The 12959-nt window shown below is 43.9% G+C and overlaps 1 protein-coding gene across 1 annotated transcript in view; it reads right to left on the bottom strand.

The window, feature by feature from the left end:
- Positions 1 to 1122: 1122 nt before the first annotated feature.
- MYO5B (myosin VB) overlaps positions 1123 to 12959 on the bottom strand; it is a 160558-nt gene continuing 148721 nt past the window's right edge. Inside the window, exons 33-39 of the mRNA XM_064438928.1 lie at positions 12319 to 12470; positions 12044 to 12133; positions 9926 to 10076; positions 8504 to 8789; positions 7223 to 7397; positions 6175 to 6255; positions 1123 to 5398 (exon numbers count right to left, since the gene is read on the bottom strand). Coding sequence (XP_064294998.1) covers positions 5246 to 5398; positions 6175 to 6255; positions 7223 to 7397; positions 8504 to 8789; positions 9926 to 10076; positions 12044 to 12133; positions 12319 to 12470 — 1088 coding nt within the window. The 3' untranslated portion in view covers positions 1123 to 5245. The remainder of the gene's footprint in view (positions 5399 to 6174; positions 6256 to 7222; positions 7398 to 8503; positions 8790 to 9925; positions 10077 to 12043; positions 12134 to 12318; positions 12471 to 12959) is intronic.

Here is a 12959-nt window from a genome sequence, read left to right as displayed (position 1 = left end):
GGTTTTTTTTTGCATTTCACTTCTACTTCATTTAAATTCTCCCTCTTCTCCATCCCCCGCGCCTGGAAAAGGCGGCGCGGGCTTTGGCGAATCGGCGGTGGAGGAAAAGGCGGGCGGGACCCCGCGGCGCTGCCCCGGTAACGGCGGCGGCGGGGGGACAGGGCCCGCTCCGCCCCGGGACCGCCCCGCCGCCCTCCGTGATGAGCAGCCGCCCCGCAAAGCCAGCTCTGCGGGATCGGTGAGGAACCTTGTGCTGAGGAACATACCCGAGACCCGCGGGCGGCGGAGAGGGGCGGCCCCGGGAGGCCTGAGGGCAGCCCCCTCCCTCACGGGGCGAAGCGGCCCCTCCGAGCGCCTCGCCGGGGCCTCTGAGGGAGGTTCGCAGCCCGGAGCTGCCCTCACTTCCAAGCTTTATCCCTTGGCGAAGAGCGGGACTCGCCTCCGGGCCTTCCCCATGTCCCCCGCCCATTGCAGCCTCCCGGCTGTCAACGAACACCGCCTTTCAAAGAGCTGGTGCTTGAAAATGCATGTTGAGGTATGATTTGTGTGCATAAAAACTTAGTGGAAGCAGTCAGACTGGGGAAGATCAGGAAAAATATTTCCTGTACAAATAAAAATCAACGCGTGTCTGCATCGATGCCATTTAAGTGTTATAAATTTTCTAGAAGAAACGTTTTCCTGTGAACAATCCCGTCTTCGATTAAAAAAATACTTCCAGCTGCTTTCCCTACATAACTCCAGTGATTTAATGTATCCAGATATGAGGGAATGTACAGCGACATGCAACCTTGTTTTCAAAAAAAGCAGAGGGTTTTACTATATCTCTCCACCACTGACTTACTGGTCCCATTTAAGCGCATGCACAGGGGCTGGCGCTGCATCTCTTGGTCTGCAATGGCCTTCAAGGCCATAAGATTACACACTCCGTCGGTTTCTAATTAGCTCACAGTATTTAAGCACCTCTGAAATTAAGTTATAACTTCTAAACATTTCGAAACCTCAAGTAAAAACTTTGAGAGCGTTCGTTTGTGTTTGTAAAGTACTTTGTAATTTTTAAGTGGAAGTGTTTCCAATATTGAAAGGTGTATTTTTTACATTCCCATTATTGACCAAAAGTCATAATTTCTTCAAAAGTGTTTATTTCACAATTGTTTTTATCCACAGCTGAATATTACAGTGACTATTACAAGCATTTTTCTATAAACAAAGGTGTAGTTTACAGATTTGTTCAAAATGGAAAAATATTTTATAACCAGTAGTATTTAGTCTACAGAATTCACTCCTGTATGTCATTCAACTTCTTTGAGAGCAGCTATTCCTTCTGCTTGTTACGGTAATGAGGCTTCACACCCCCTCCAAACCCCCAAACAAACAAAACAGACATTGCACTGTAGTAGCACATTTTTTGATAATTTGCTTTTTTCTAATTTCAGCTTAATTTGAAAGTTTTTGCCCACTGGCATTTACATTTTTAAATAAATTGTATATGCATTGGGGAATATGTCCTCTGGGTTGTTTTACTTAACATCTACGTTGCTAGAACTTCCTTCAAGAAAAACAAAATTGATCTATCATGAATATATGTGAATCAATAAAGTTGGAGGGAACATGTTCGAGACAGTTCATGCAATTCATTTTAATTAGGTTATATTTATATGCAATGACAAAATGCTAATTTTTCAGTCAAATATGGTCTGACAGACCACGTTTGCACAGTTTTGTTCATTTAGTGTTGAAAATTGAGGAAAACAACCTGTTGTTTCAAGCGCGTCTGTCACTTGTACCTTTTGCAAATGACACAAAACGGAGGGTCGTATCTCGCAAACGCTCGTGATCGCGGTGTTGAAGCTGCGGTATCGGGAAAGGTGGCCACTACGTATGCTTAAACTCTGCAACACACCCACAGTTTTGTCACTTTTTCACTCATACAAGAAAGTCTGTTTAAATAAAGTGGAATAAGTTGTATGAGCAAAAAAAGGTTTATACTGTAGGATTGCATAAATTCAATCTTGAGGTCTCACGTTCTCTTCTACAGTCAACTACAACAACAGCTTTACCAGCCAAAAGATAAGCAGCCTCAGCTACAAAATGCCAATAAAAGAAAAGAAAAAATAATCAGAGCAAGTTTTTGGTGAAAATGGAGCGCATCGGTTGTTCTGGATGCTTTTCGTAGCTCAGCCAGCACGTGCCTGAACTCGCGTTTGAAGCGTTGGTTTCGTGGTGATGGTTTGTGTGATTTGGGTTTTTGGGGGTTTCATTTTTGTTTTTTCTTTATTCCCAATAGTGCTTTTCTGAGATACATTATACATGCAAAAAATCAGCATGGGTTAGTGTTGGCTTTTTCTGAGGAACTTCAAAGTGTTTTTGCAGACCTCAGAGTGAGATTTTATAAGTAAATTTACTAATCCACAGACAAGTTTTAAGGACAGAACAAGAAAAATATTCCCACGTTTTAACGCTTGTTTCAGAGAAACAGCAGTTGAGAAGTCAGTTACCTTAGTAACAGCTAAAGGCACTCAGTGGGAAAACACTCAACTTAATAATCAATATTTAAAAATAAAGACAGGTCTGGAAAACAGCCAGCTTTCTCAAAGCCATGCTTTGTGCTAAATTTGCTTTTTAACTAAAGAAGTGACAATCTGAGAAAAGAAAGGCGTGCTTCAGCACAGCAATTCAACAAAATTAACATTTAAAAACAAATTTTTAAAATTGCTAACAGAAAAAATAACACATTACAGATATTTCATACAGAGTCCTCTTCCGGATAGATTTTAGTGGGTAAACTATATTACTGCAGACAGAGACATGAAATTCCAATTCCCATCTATATGTACCAAGAGTTTTTAAGAAAGTCTCTTTGTGATACATATGAATTATGATCCTGAAAACGCCAGTGAAAGACCCTCATCCCCTAGAAGACCATCAACCACGTTTTATAACTGTGATCAGCAACAAAATCGTTGCGGAAGAGGATTCTGCGGCAACCTGTCATTTAGTCTGAACGATAAGCACTGGTTTAATCCACCTGTTGGGAATTTTGCTCTGAATAATTGACATCAGAGAGAGGTAGAGACCTGAATGCCTGAGGGGAACCTGCTGGCCTAAGAAGAATTCTGAGGAATAGCTCTATGTTAAAACCGCCTCACAGAAAGACCAAATTCTCCTTCAAATTGATTTTTTTTTTATTTTTAAACTGCGATGACTACTACAGTGTGGAAGAAAAGGGATAAGATACAAGAAAAAAAATTAAATTCAGAGCACTGCAAAAACATTCACTTGCAAGATGTGAAAAGAGGTAGGTACAATAAATAAAAATATTGTAGATGGGCAAGTGACAGAAGAGCGTGGGCTTGCTGGGCACAGACAGCAAAATGGTGGCGTTATCCGTATGGGATATGAAGGGGAGACAAAGGCACTACTGAATATTCGCCGTAGAAGCAAACGCTCAGGGACCGTCGTTTGGAGGTAGTGCTGGTACTGTGCAAGCAACTCATTTTCTTCTACAATTAGTTGGGTGACACTTAGGGGAAAAGAGAAATTCTCCCTAGGGAATGGCCTTAAATCTGCCCTTCACCGGTAACAGCCGCACGAAACCACTGTCCTTTTGAAACAAGGTATTTACCCACTGGCTTAGGCCAACTTAATTCTTCACCGCACGCAACCTTTTCTCTAAAAATGTGCTTTTGGTCAGTAATATACAGATATAGTACATACAGGACTAATACAGTTTGTATATACATAGATTATGTACATGATGTTTGAATCAAAACACCTTATCTAAAGAGGTGACTGCAACATGGTGGGATTTAGACTTCACATTCTATTTTAATCCTCTGAGCAGACAGGGTACCTGATCCTAAATTTGCCGTTTGGATATGATTTAAAATTAGTTGGATGCAGAGAGAGTTTTGTTGGTTTTTTTTTTCCCCTGAAAGCTCTTAATCATTGTGGAATTGCCAAGACTTCAGGAGCTGCAACCCCCAAAGCAGGGCAGTTAAGATCTGCTTCGACAAAACCAATTATTCATTTCAGGTTGTTGTAGACAAAGAGTTCACTCTTAAAAGAAATGGCTTACACGACTAACACACTGTCTTACAATTTTTTTTGTGTGAAAACACTTCCTTGCTTATCCATTCCCTTTTGGTTTAAAACTTTTTTTTTTTGTGTAAGTATTCTTCATTTATCTGAGCGCTGTACCTTCACAACTGGTAAAATTCCGGATGGCCACTGAACTGAATGCGTTTTTTCCCATGGAATGCTGTGGCTAGGACTAACCCACTGACCTGGGTAGGACCGGGGACCCGATGATTAAACTGGGCTGCCTTAGCATGTCTTATCTCTGCCTGAGATTCCGATACAGGCCATGTAAGAGGTCTCAGAACCTCAATTGCCATGGGATGAAAGCTTTTTGACTTTTAAAAGCACAGGGAAAGCCAACAGCAGGGATCAGGGTGATCCTCACCTGTACTAGAAAGCAGGAGGCCTAAAGGCCTTTGTCTTGAGATTATTTCACTAGGACAAAACCTTTGCGAGTCACTAATGTAAATTTGGTAAGGAAGAAAGTCCAAACTGCCAATTTATTGGAATGCCCATGAAGCAGGTGCCGTGGATGTAGTTAGGAGGAGCAATAGCACATCTGAAACATGGAATTGGTGATAAATTCCACGCCAGTGGAAGGCCAAGCCCGTTACCTTAACCGGCACGATAAATACGTATTGCACCTTCTGCAGTTTGCTTTCTGAACTCGCTATCGTGACAGTTGCTAGCGAGAACAAGAGGCAGAATTGCATGTCCCCTTATTAATACATACCAAACCGCCTAGGTCTTAGACAAATTGCATGTCCTTCGAGGCAGTGTAAGTGTCTCAGATTCTGGTTTTCATTTAACTGTCATTTCTTCATAGACACCTGTGAAGATCAAAGTTGTCTCCCACTCACCATTTTTTTTTTGTTAGTGGTTTTTGGAGATGATTATGGGCATTGAACTATGTCAACGTAAAAATCAGGCAGTAAAAAATAAATCTACATTTCAAGTATCCTTATTCTGAGCTGCAAATTACCAAAAAAATCACATACAGATCAGTCTCTTTTTTACTGTACAGTTTAGCATCCGTTTATTATTGTGTATTGGTTCTTCCATAAACCTGTTTGGTCCATATTTAAAAAGCTCCTTAAATCCCATTTGTGATTTTCTTTTCTTCGCTGGAGCTCTCTGGGTAGGAGAGGTGGGCTTAAATATACTTTCTTCAGACTTTATTGAGAAATTCCAACTTGAGAGAAGCAGGGAGATGAATCGAGTCCATGGTTATGGAGGATGGGTTGAATGGAAACAAAACTGGGAACATGTGCTTGAAGTCTAACAGCAGCTGCGGAGGATCGTTTCGCTCTTGCAAGTGCATCTGTGAGGTGTGGGAGAAGAAAACAAATTTAGTATCACTTGTTGCCTTTTCTTTGCATTTGGCACGTTTATCATCATCAAAGGCTTGAGAACACACACGATTTTAGAGATATTGCAAAAACCAGCAAGAACTATTTTGTTCTCTTATTGCAGCAGCCTTCCTCCCAGCAAATATTTACAGGAACTTCTACACAGACTACAGGAATCACTGCTTTGGAAGAACCTGGCGACATTTTCCACATGACCGCGAAGCAAGACACAGGACTTGGAAGCAACACGACCCCGCCGTGCAGCGAAAGCAGCGCTGCGTGACACCAGCAGACCACTTTTGATTCAGCCGCTCAGTGACGGAGGCATACTCTATGAGTAGCTGAACATGTTTCTCTTTCCATTTCCTGCCTCCTCCTTGGGAGCATTAAAAGAACTTCGGTTTTCATTTATTGATTTTTCCTTTAGTTGCCAATTTTTGCCTCGTACTTCCGAAGTAACTGCATTTCACAGATGCTTCGCTGACTCCTGCAACCTTACCTCGGAGCCGCAGTGCTACTGAAGAGTATTGCATTAGCTGAGCTGAGAACTTAGGTGCTTATTGCTCTTTGTGATTAACAGCCTGGTTATCCCTGAGGCCGTACGCTGCAAATAAGCGTGTGCACACACAGAGCACTAAATTCAGGACAACGTGCAGCAGCATGCCTATCACAAATTGCCTGAGTTAGTAAAGATTTAATGTAGGTGTCATTAGTACTACCTCCTCCACTTTACGGCCTTTTAATTTACCTGTATGTCTCGTATGAAAGCTACTGTCACGCGTTCTTCAAACTCATTCACAGGAGTGTAGAGATTAAGTATCTTTACAATCTGTTGAAAACAAAATAGGATTATAGACAGTCATGAGAAGCCAAACTTTTCCAGAATGCAAAGCACCACTAATATTTTGTCTTGATATGGCCATAACGAGTCTCCTATGACACTACTGAGAAGCAGAAGTAGCACGTATCATCCTGGTGCTCCTTTGCTGCTGTAAGGTGTGGCAAGCATCTACAGACCTGTCAAAGTCACGGCAACATTTGTAAATGGGGAACAGACTTGAACATCAGATTTGTACAGGGACTCCACTCGGTCGGCACATGGTGACACGGGTGACCACTTCCCAGTACTTCCGATGTCACTTCTCCTCCTGCTCCTCTCCTACCACCCCTCAAGAGCACATGTTATAGATGATGGAGATACAGGAGAAAGGATCCCCAAGAATCACTGGAGATCAGCTCACGCCTCTCGCTTCTCCCTTGCTATGACATTATCAAATTAAGGCCAGGCAATCCAGCAACAAAGACCATGAGTTTATAACCTCCTGGAGTGGAGTCTCAGTGTTTAAGGTCAGATCCAGCCAGGCAATCCAGCAACAAGGACCATGAGTTTATAACCTCCTGGAGTGGAGTCTCAATGTTAAAGGTCAGATCCAGCCAGCCTAGCTGGGCAGTTCTCGACCTCCTGCCCCAAATACGAGTGCTCGCTGGGCATCCTGCAGACCTAGACAACGGGTGGGTTTAAAATGCCAAGCGTCTGACTTGTACCACAAACCCCTCAGGGCTGGCTTTCATCTTTGAACATTTCGGCTGGAGCTCCGGCACCATCAGCAGTGCTGTAAGACAGGAGCCGCCGCGATGACTACCTCTGACAGGGGTCGATACCAAACATCAGTCCTGAAAATGACAAGTTGTCCCCACCGTGGGAATGGCACGAAGAGCTGGCACCGGGAGACCACCCCTTCCCACTCCTTTACTTATCAGTACCCTCTGGTGTAAACCTCTGCCCTGCTCCCTACCTGCTGTGTCGTGAGCGACGTGCACAAGGAGCAGATGGCCTCGGCATCTTCCGAGGTTTTCTTTTTCAGCTGCAGAAGCTGGGCTGCCTGAATCAAGGGCTCCAAAGTTTGTGCCGCCCCACTCTGCTGCAGATTCTTCCCACGCAGCCATTCCTCCAGCTGGCTTATGTTAAACCTGAGTAAGCAACCAAGATAAGATGTGAGCTGAGAGCCGTGAGATAAGACACAGCATCTCAAAAATCCTCTACGAGACTCAAGGTACATTGCAGTGCTGGTATACATGGCTTTTTTGATGCATATTTGTGATACACACGGCAAGTGGCAACCAGACAAAGGCTTAATACTCAGCAACTGAAAGCAGAACTTATACTTTATATATCTTAGAAACAGATGAGCCATGTAACAGCTGAACAGCACAAGGGATGTGCTTTTCTACAGCATTCCGATGCGTTCAACTTTCAAAAGTCAATTAAAATCAAGCTTTTAAGAAGCTTTTAAATGCTAACTAAATCCTGCAAGGTACCTGAGTGCCTTTGAAAACATCTACACAAAAAATGCCTTTGCTTGTGCCCGCTCCCAGGCTCAAGGGGAACACACAAAGGATCCACCGTGGGAAGGGGAGAGGATAGCAAAAGGAAGGTTTAAATCATTTACAGTGAGAAGTAAGTTGACAGATTTATGCTGGGGCTGATAAATAGCCACGACCCCTTTCCAGCAGGTTTGCACTAGCTGTCCTTTCATGTTTCAATCCTTATCGCCACACTACGCTAAGACGGCGATGGAGCATGGGGGCCCCTGACCCCAGCCCAGCCGACGTCCGTGCTGCCGCTTGCCTGCGGCTCATGAGAGGCCAGAGCCACTTCACACAGCAACAGGGGTTTGTCTTGAAGATCCACCTGCAGAATGGGAGCCTTTGACGCTACCCTTGTTAGAGCAGGAAGGAACCACGGAGACTTCTCCACCCTGATGTTCAATCCATCCAACATCACCTGGTATAGCCTTCCCATTCAGGCTGGGTGAGGCAAGGCTAGGGGAAAGCCCACCCCAGAGATAATTACCGTAACAGGCTTTTAAATCACGAGCGGCACAGCAAACTGCATTGCACAGGCATTACTCAACGGCGGTCAGCTTTAACTGCCACTGCATTGGTCCCCTGCTGAATCCAAAGTCTCTCCCCTTCCTTACACCACTGCATTTTATTTTCCTATTTTTCCACCACCTTGTAAAATTAACCAAAAATTCCTTAAGCAGTTACATCCCCGCCCCAAGCCTGTGTCCCACCTTAGCTGCATGCCCGTGCTCCATGAGCAGACATCCTTCCTCAGCAGGAGGTTGTTCAGGGCGACCGCGTTGATCATGTAGAAGAGCTGCTTGAAGACCTGCTGCACGATCTCTGGGTCCAGACCCTGGTCGCACATGATGCTGTGGAATGTGTTCAGCTGGCGAATTATTGAGTCTAAGCTGTAGGTGCTGTCACCATCTGCCATGCTGGAGGAGCGATTCCTGTAGCCCATCGGCTTAACACCAGAAAGCCCTTGGATACTCTCATTTTCCAACACTGCAGACACTGAAAAAGGGGGGGGGGGGGGGGGGGGGCGGCACAGGAAATGAGCTGAAAAAGCTTGCGTTCACCTGTTAGTCACTAGAAGTAAGAACTGATCCCTCCGTGGGCAGTCATAAAAATGCAGCAGTCTCAGTGATGCAATATGATGGATGCTGGGAGGCCCGATCCATGAATTGCTAGTTTATTGTGATGATACAAAATAGGTAAAGCACACAGAATATCTTTAGGATCACGCTTTTTCCCCCATTTGGTGTTACTACGCAGAAATCGCTTACCATGCCGCAGGAACTGGGAACACCTCTCCTTTGAGCTGTGATCAGTTCTCCCTCTACCCACCACAGAGCCTTAAAGACTGCAGTTAAAGTGATTAATTGGCTCAAAGGATTGGGAAGAATGAAGACAGATGAAAAAGTAATAAAATTCTTACAACCTGACTAAGCGGTAGTGGAACGGGACACCTTTCTGCGAGGAACAGGAGGAACATGCAGCGATGCCGTGGGATACAGCCTGAATTTGTGCAATGACTTTTGGAGGGCAAAGGGAGAGAGGCCCGGATAGAGAGGAGTCTGAGCTGGGAGCTCAAGGAAACTACCAGCAGCTAGAAAATATAAAGCACTGAGAACAGCCCCTCAAGTAGCTTCGCAAGGAGGACAGATTTAGCTGAGGAGGTAACTCTTGCCATACAGACTCACCCTGGCAAAACAAGGTTTCTATTAGTCTCTTTTTTCCTCTTCCCAATTCTCTCCTCCTTCATAATGCACATTTCCACCTATAAAAAGCTTAACCACGAACCTGGTCTGGAGGGGAACTCTGTTCCTACGGACCCACCAGCACCACCTCACCTCTGTCATTACCTCCCCAGAGAAAGGAAGGAGGTATCTTCCATAACATGATGGGGAAGAAACCTCATCCCTATTAGTTTCTATCATGGGGGGAAAAGAAAAACTCATCCAGGCCTGCCTCCCTAACTCCAGGTCACTGCTAACAAACCCATTCTTTTTAAAATATGCCTCCCTACCAACTGCAGGCTTTTCTTTTGGGGAGAAGTCATGCTAGCACCATTACAAAGGTCTGAAAAACACTCAGAGTAGATAATTACGGCAAAAAAATACCCTCCTAGGAGTGTGCTGTGAACTTACCGATCATGGGCTGGAGTACGCCCTCTGCTATCTTAATGAGCTGCTGGTAGATCTGGATGGAGAGGTGGCTCAGCACCTGGCGGTACTCGGTCAGGTCAAAGTTCTTCAGACAGTGCTCGTTCTGCTTAGGCGTGTTTTGTGTCATGAAACCCTGAACGGAAGGAGATGAAAACACCAGGTTTCATTATTCCACCTATTTGTAGTCCAGTAAAACCACTGCATTACAAAAACCCTTCGAGTACAATATACCCAGATGTTACCAAAGTACATTTTCACTCTATTATAGAAAAGATCAAGACTCATAAACCACCTTTGATTTACTCAGCCATTTGTTCGTAAATTATTACTAGAGGGCTGCTTTTTGAAGAAAATTATCATTATGCAATAAGTTTTTCAATGTAGCGTCAGCAAGCAGCAGCATTTGTATTAACTGCAACATCTACATAAACCAGAAGACGACATTTCAGTCCCCAAGAAACTTTTTTTAGCTATTTGTTCCTCCCTGCGAGTTGCAATAATTTATTAAACCAAGTATTTTGAGATTAAGGTATTAGAAAATGGGAAAGAAATATTATAACCACGTGCTATATGCTCTGACAACATTTTTAACCGATCCGAAGTTCAGAAACCTCTCCAAATAACTGAATTTATTCCCTGCCTTTCGCTGGAGCAGCAGCTGATCTCCGATCCTGCAAACGCGTGCTGTAGCCCCGAGTTCGGGGCTCAGACATGAATGCCGGTTTTGCTCGCAGAAGCAAATGTGATCTAACTTAACCTTGTGATTAACACAGGTGCTTTAATTGCCTGCTCATGTGGTCTTACCAGTTTGGTGTCAAAATGAGAACTACGCAACTTTTTTTTGTTGTTTGCTGACTAGCAAAAAATTTGAGTTGACTTCAGAATTTCTCGGTTTTCCTCACTAATGAAAAAAATATCATGCTCTTCGCACTGCAAGACTGCATTTCGTTTGGGTTTTTCTTTTAAACCCGTTTTCTTAAAAATTGGTTGGATTTCAAACTAAAGATAACAGGATTTTGGAAACTGCTCAGAATTATTTTACCAAATTATCAACAGAACTTGAAAATAGCCTGTTCATTTAACACAGCAAATCCTGGCAAAGAATGTGAAATTTAAGTTTGGTTTTGGGTTTTTTTTTTACCCTGCTGGATTTCTGCAGAGGCTTTTCTTTAAATGCAATGTTGTTATCCAGGCAGAAGAGGGCAAACAGGAGCATAACTATTAGTAAGTATTACCTAATTTATTTTTCTTTTTAATTTAAATCTTGGAAGCGCAACGCTAAGGTTTTACACGCCGGTCATTATCTTGTCAATGACCTGAATAGTTAATTTGATTCCATGAAATTTTGATTTAGTCTTAAAGCTTGATTGCTCAATACATCTAACACGAATCAAGACTGAATGAGAAACGACAGAGTTTGGCTCTGTTGAAAATTTTAAATACCCAGAACATATGGCTCTAAGAATGGCAGCGTGTAACGTACTAAGTGGACTGTGACGATCTGGTTTTGTCGGAAGGGATCAGCTTATAATAAAACTTATTTCAACTTATAAAATATTGCTGAGGTGGGAAGAAGTGAGAGGATTTCCTTCTGAAACCTTACATTATGATTATGCATTTTTGCTCTCTGAAAGTGTGGTTATTTTGAACTACTTGAACAGAACAAGAAAAAAAAAGATCAGTAGAAACATTCAGAATAAAACTGTAAGATTTGGAACAATTTTCCCTTGTCTAAAAACCTCGGTTAATGAAAAGCTGTGGGATCTATTAAAACCAGGGGAACCACCTCCAACACAGCCTACCAGAAGGAAATCCCCAGTTCAGGCAAATCAAAGTGCATGGTTGGCTACGAAATTCAAAATATTCTGTTCCACGTTGTGTTGTAATCATCCTGGTTTCAGTTCTCAAATGCCTTGTCTCGGTGCAATGCCCCGTGAACCTCTGGTAGGAGCTGCCTCATGTTATATCCAAATAAAAGAAGGAGGAAGGTCAGAGATGACCCCGTGTCGTAGCCAGAGGGAAGCCACCAGACCCAGGAGAGCCGAACACGCTTCCTGGAGGAATGTCACTGTACTCAAGCATCAACCACGAGTTTCTTACCGCATCTCCGCTGTACTGCTTTAAACAGTGCAGGAGGCGACACGTATTTGCCAGCCAAAACGACGTCATCTCAAAATCATCATTGTGTTTCTGGAGGGGCAAAATGAAAACATGTGAGACCCCTCACACTAATTGCTAAGATCGTAATTCTCTTGTTCTTCCAAAAAGGGAAGCTATAAGAATGTTTGGGTTAGAAAATCTTTGGGTTAGAAAATCACTACGAGTGCTGAATTTCCCATGCTTCGACCCCAAGAGAAGAGGGAATGGACACCTACCTTCAACACTTTCTTAATGCCATTGATGGTGGAGGTGAGCAAGGAGTGCACTTTCTGGTCATCGTTGATATAATCCGCGTGTCTGATGCACATGTAGAGGATATAGGCGGGAAGGCAGGGAACAGTAGCAGACACTGCCTGGGGCTTGAGATCTAGAAGATTTCAATTTGTTTGGGTTTTTTTGTTGTTTTTTTTTTTTAGTTTGTTTAGTTTTTTTTTTTTAATCCTCTTAAAATTCACCGTCAGGTGAAACAGGCAACACCAGAGCTGGAGACATACCCAGGCAAACCCCTCTCCCCTCCAGCCCCGGAGAAGCTGAGATTTAGAATCATAGAATCATTAAGGCTGGAAAAGACCTCTAGGACCATCAAGGCCAACCCCCAACCCAACACCCCCAGGCCTCCTAAACCATGGCCCCAAGGGCCACGGCTGCATGTCCTTTGAACCCCCCCAGGGACGGTGACTCCCCCACCTCTCTGGGCAGCCTGTGCCAGGGCCTGACCGCTCTGGCAGGGAAGACATTTCCCCTCATCTCCAACCTAAACCTCCCCTGGCGCAGCTTGAGGCCGTTCCCTCTCGTCCTGTCCCTGGTGACTTGGGAGCAGAGACCAACCCCCCCCCCCTCACTCCAGCCTCTCTCA

This window comes from Phalacrocorax carbo, chromosome Z (genome assembly GCF_963921805.1).
Source record: "Phalacrocorax carbo chromosome Z, bPhaCar2.1, whole genome shotgun sequence".
NCBI lineage: Eukaryota > Metazoa > Chordata > Aves > Suliformes > Phalacrocoracidae > Phalacrocorax > Phalacrocorax carbo.
Note: the sequence above shows the minus strand (reverse complement) of the source record. Positions and strands in the feature narration are given on the sequence as shown.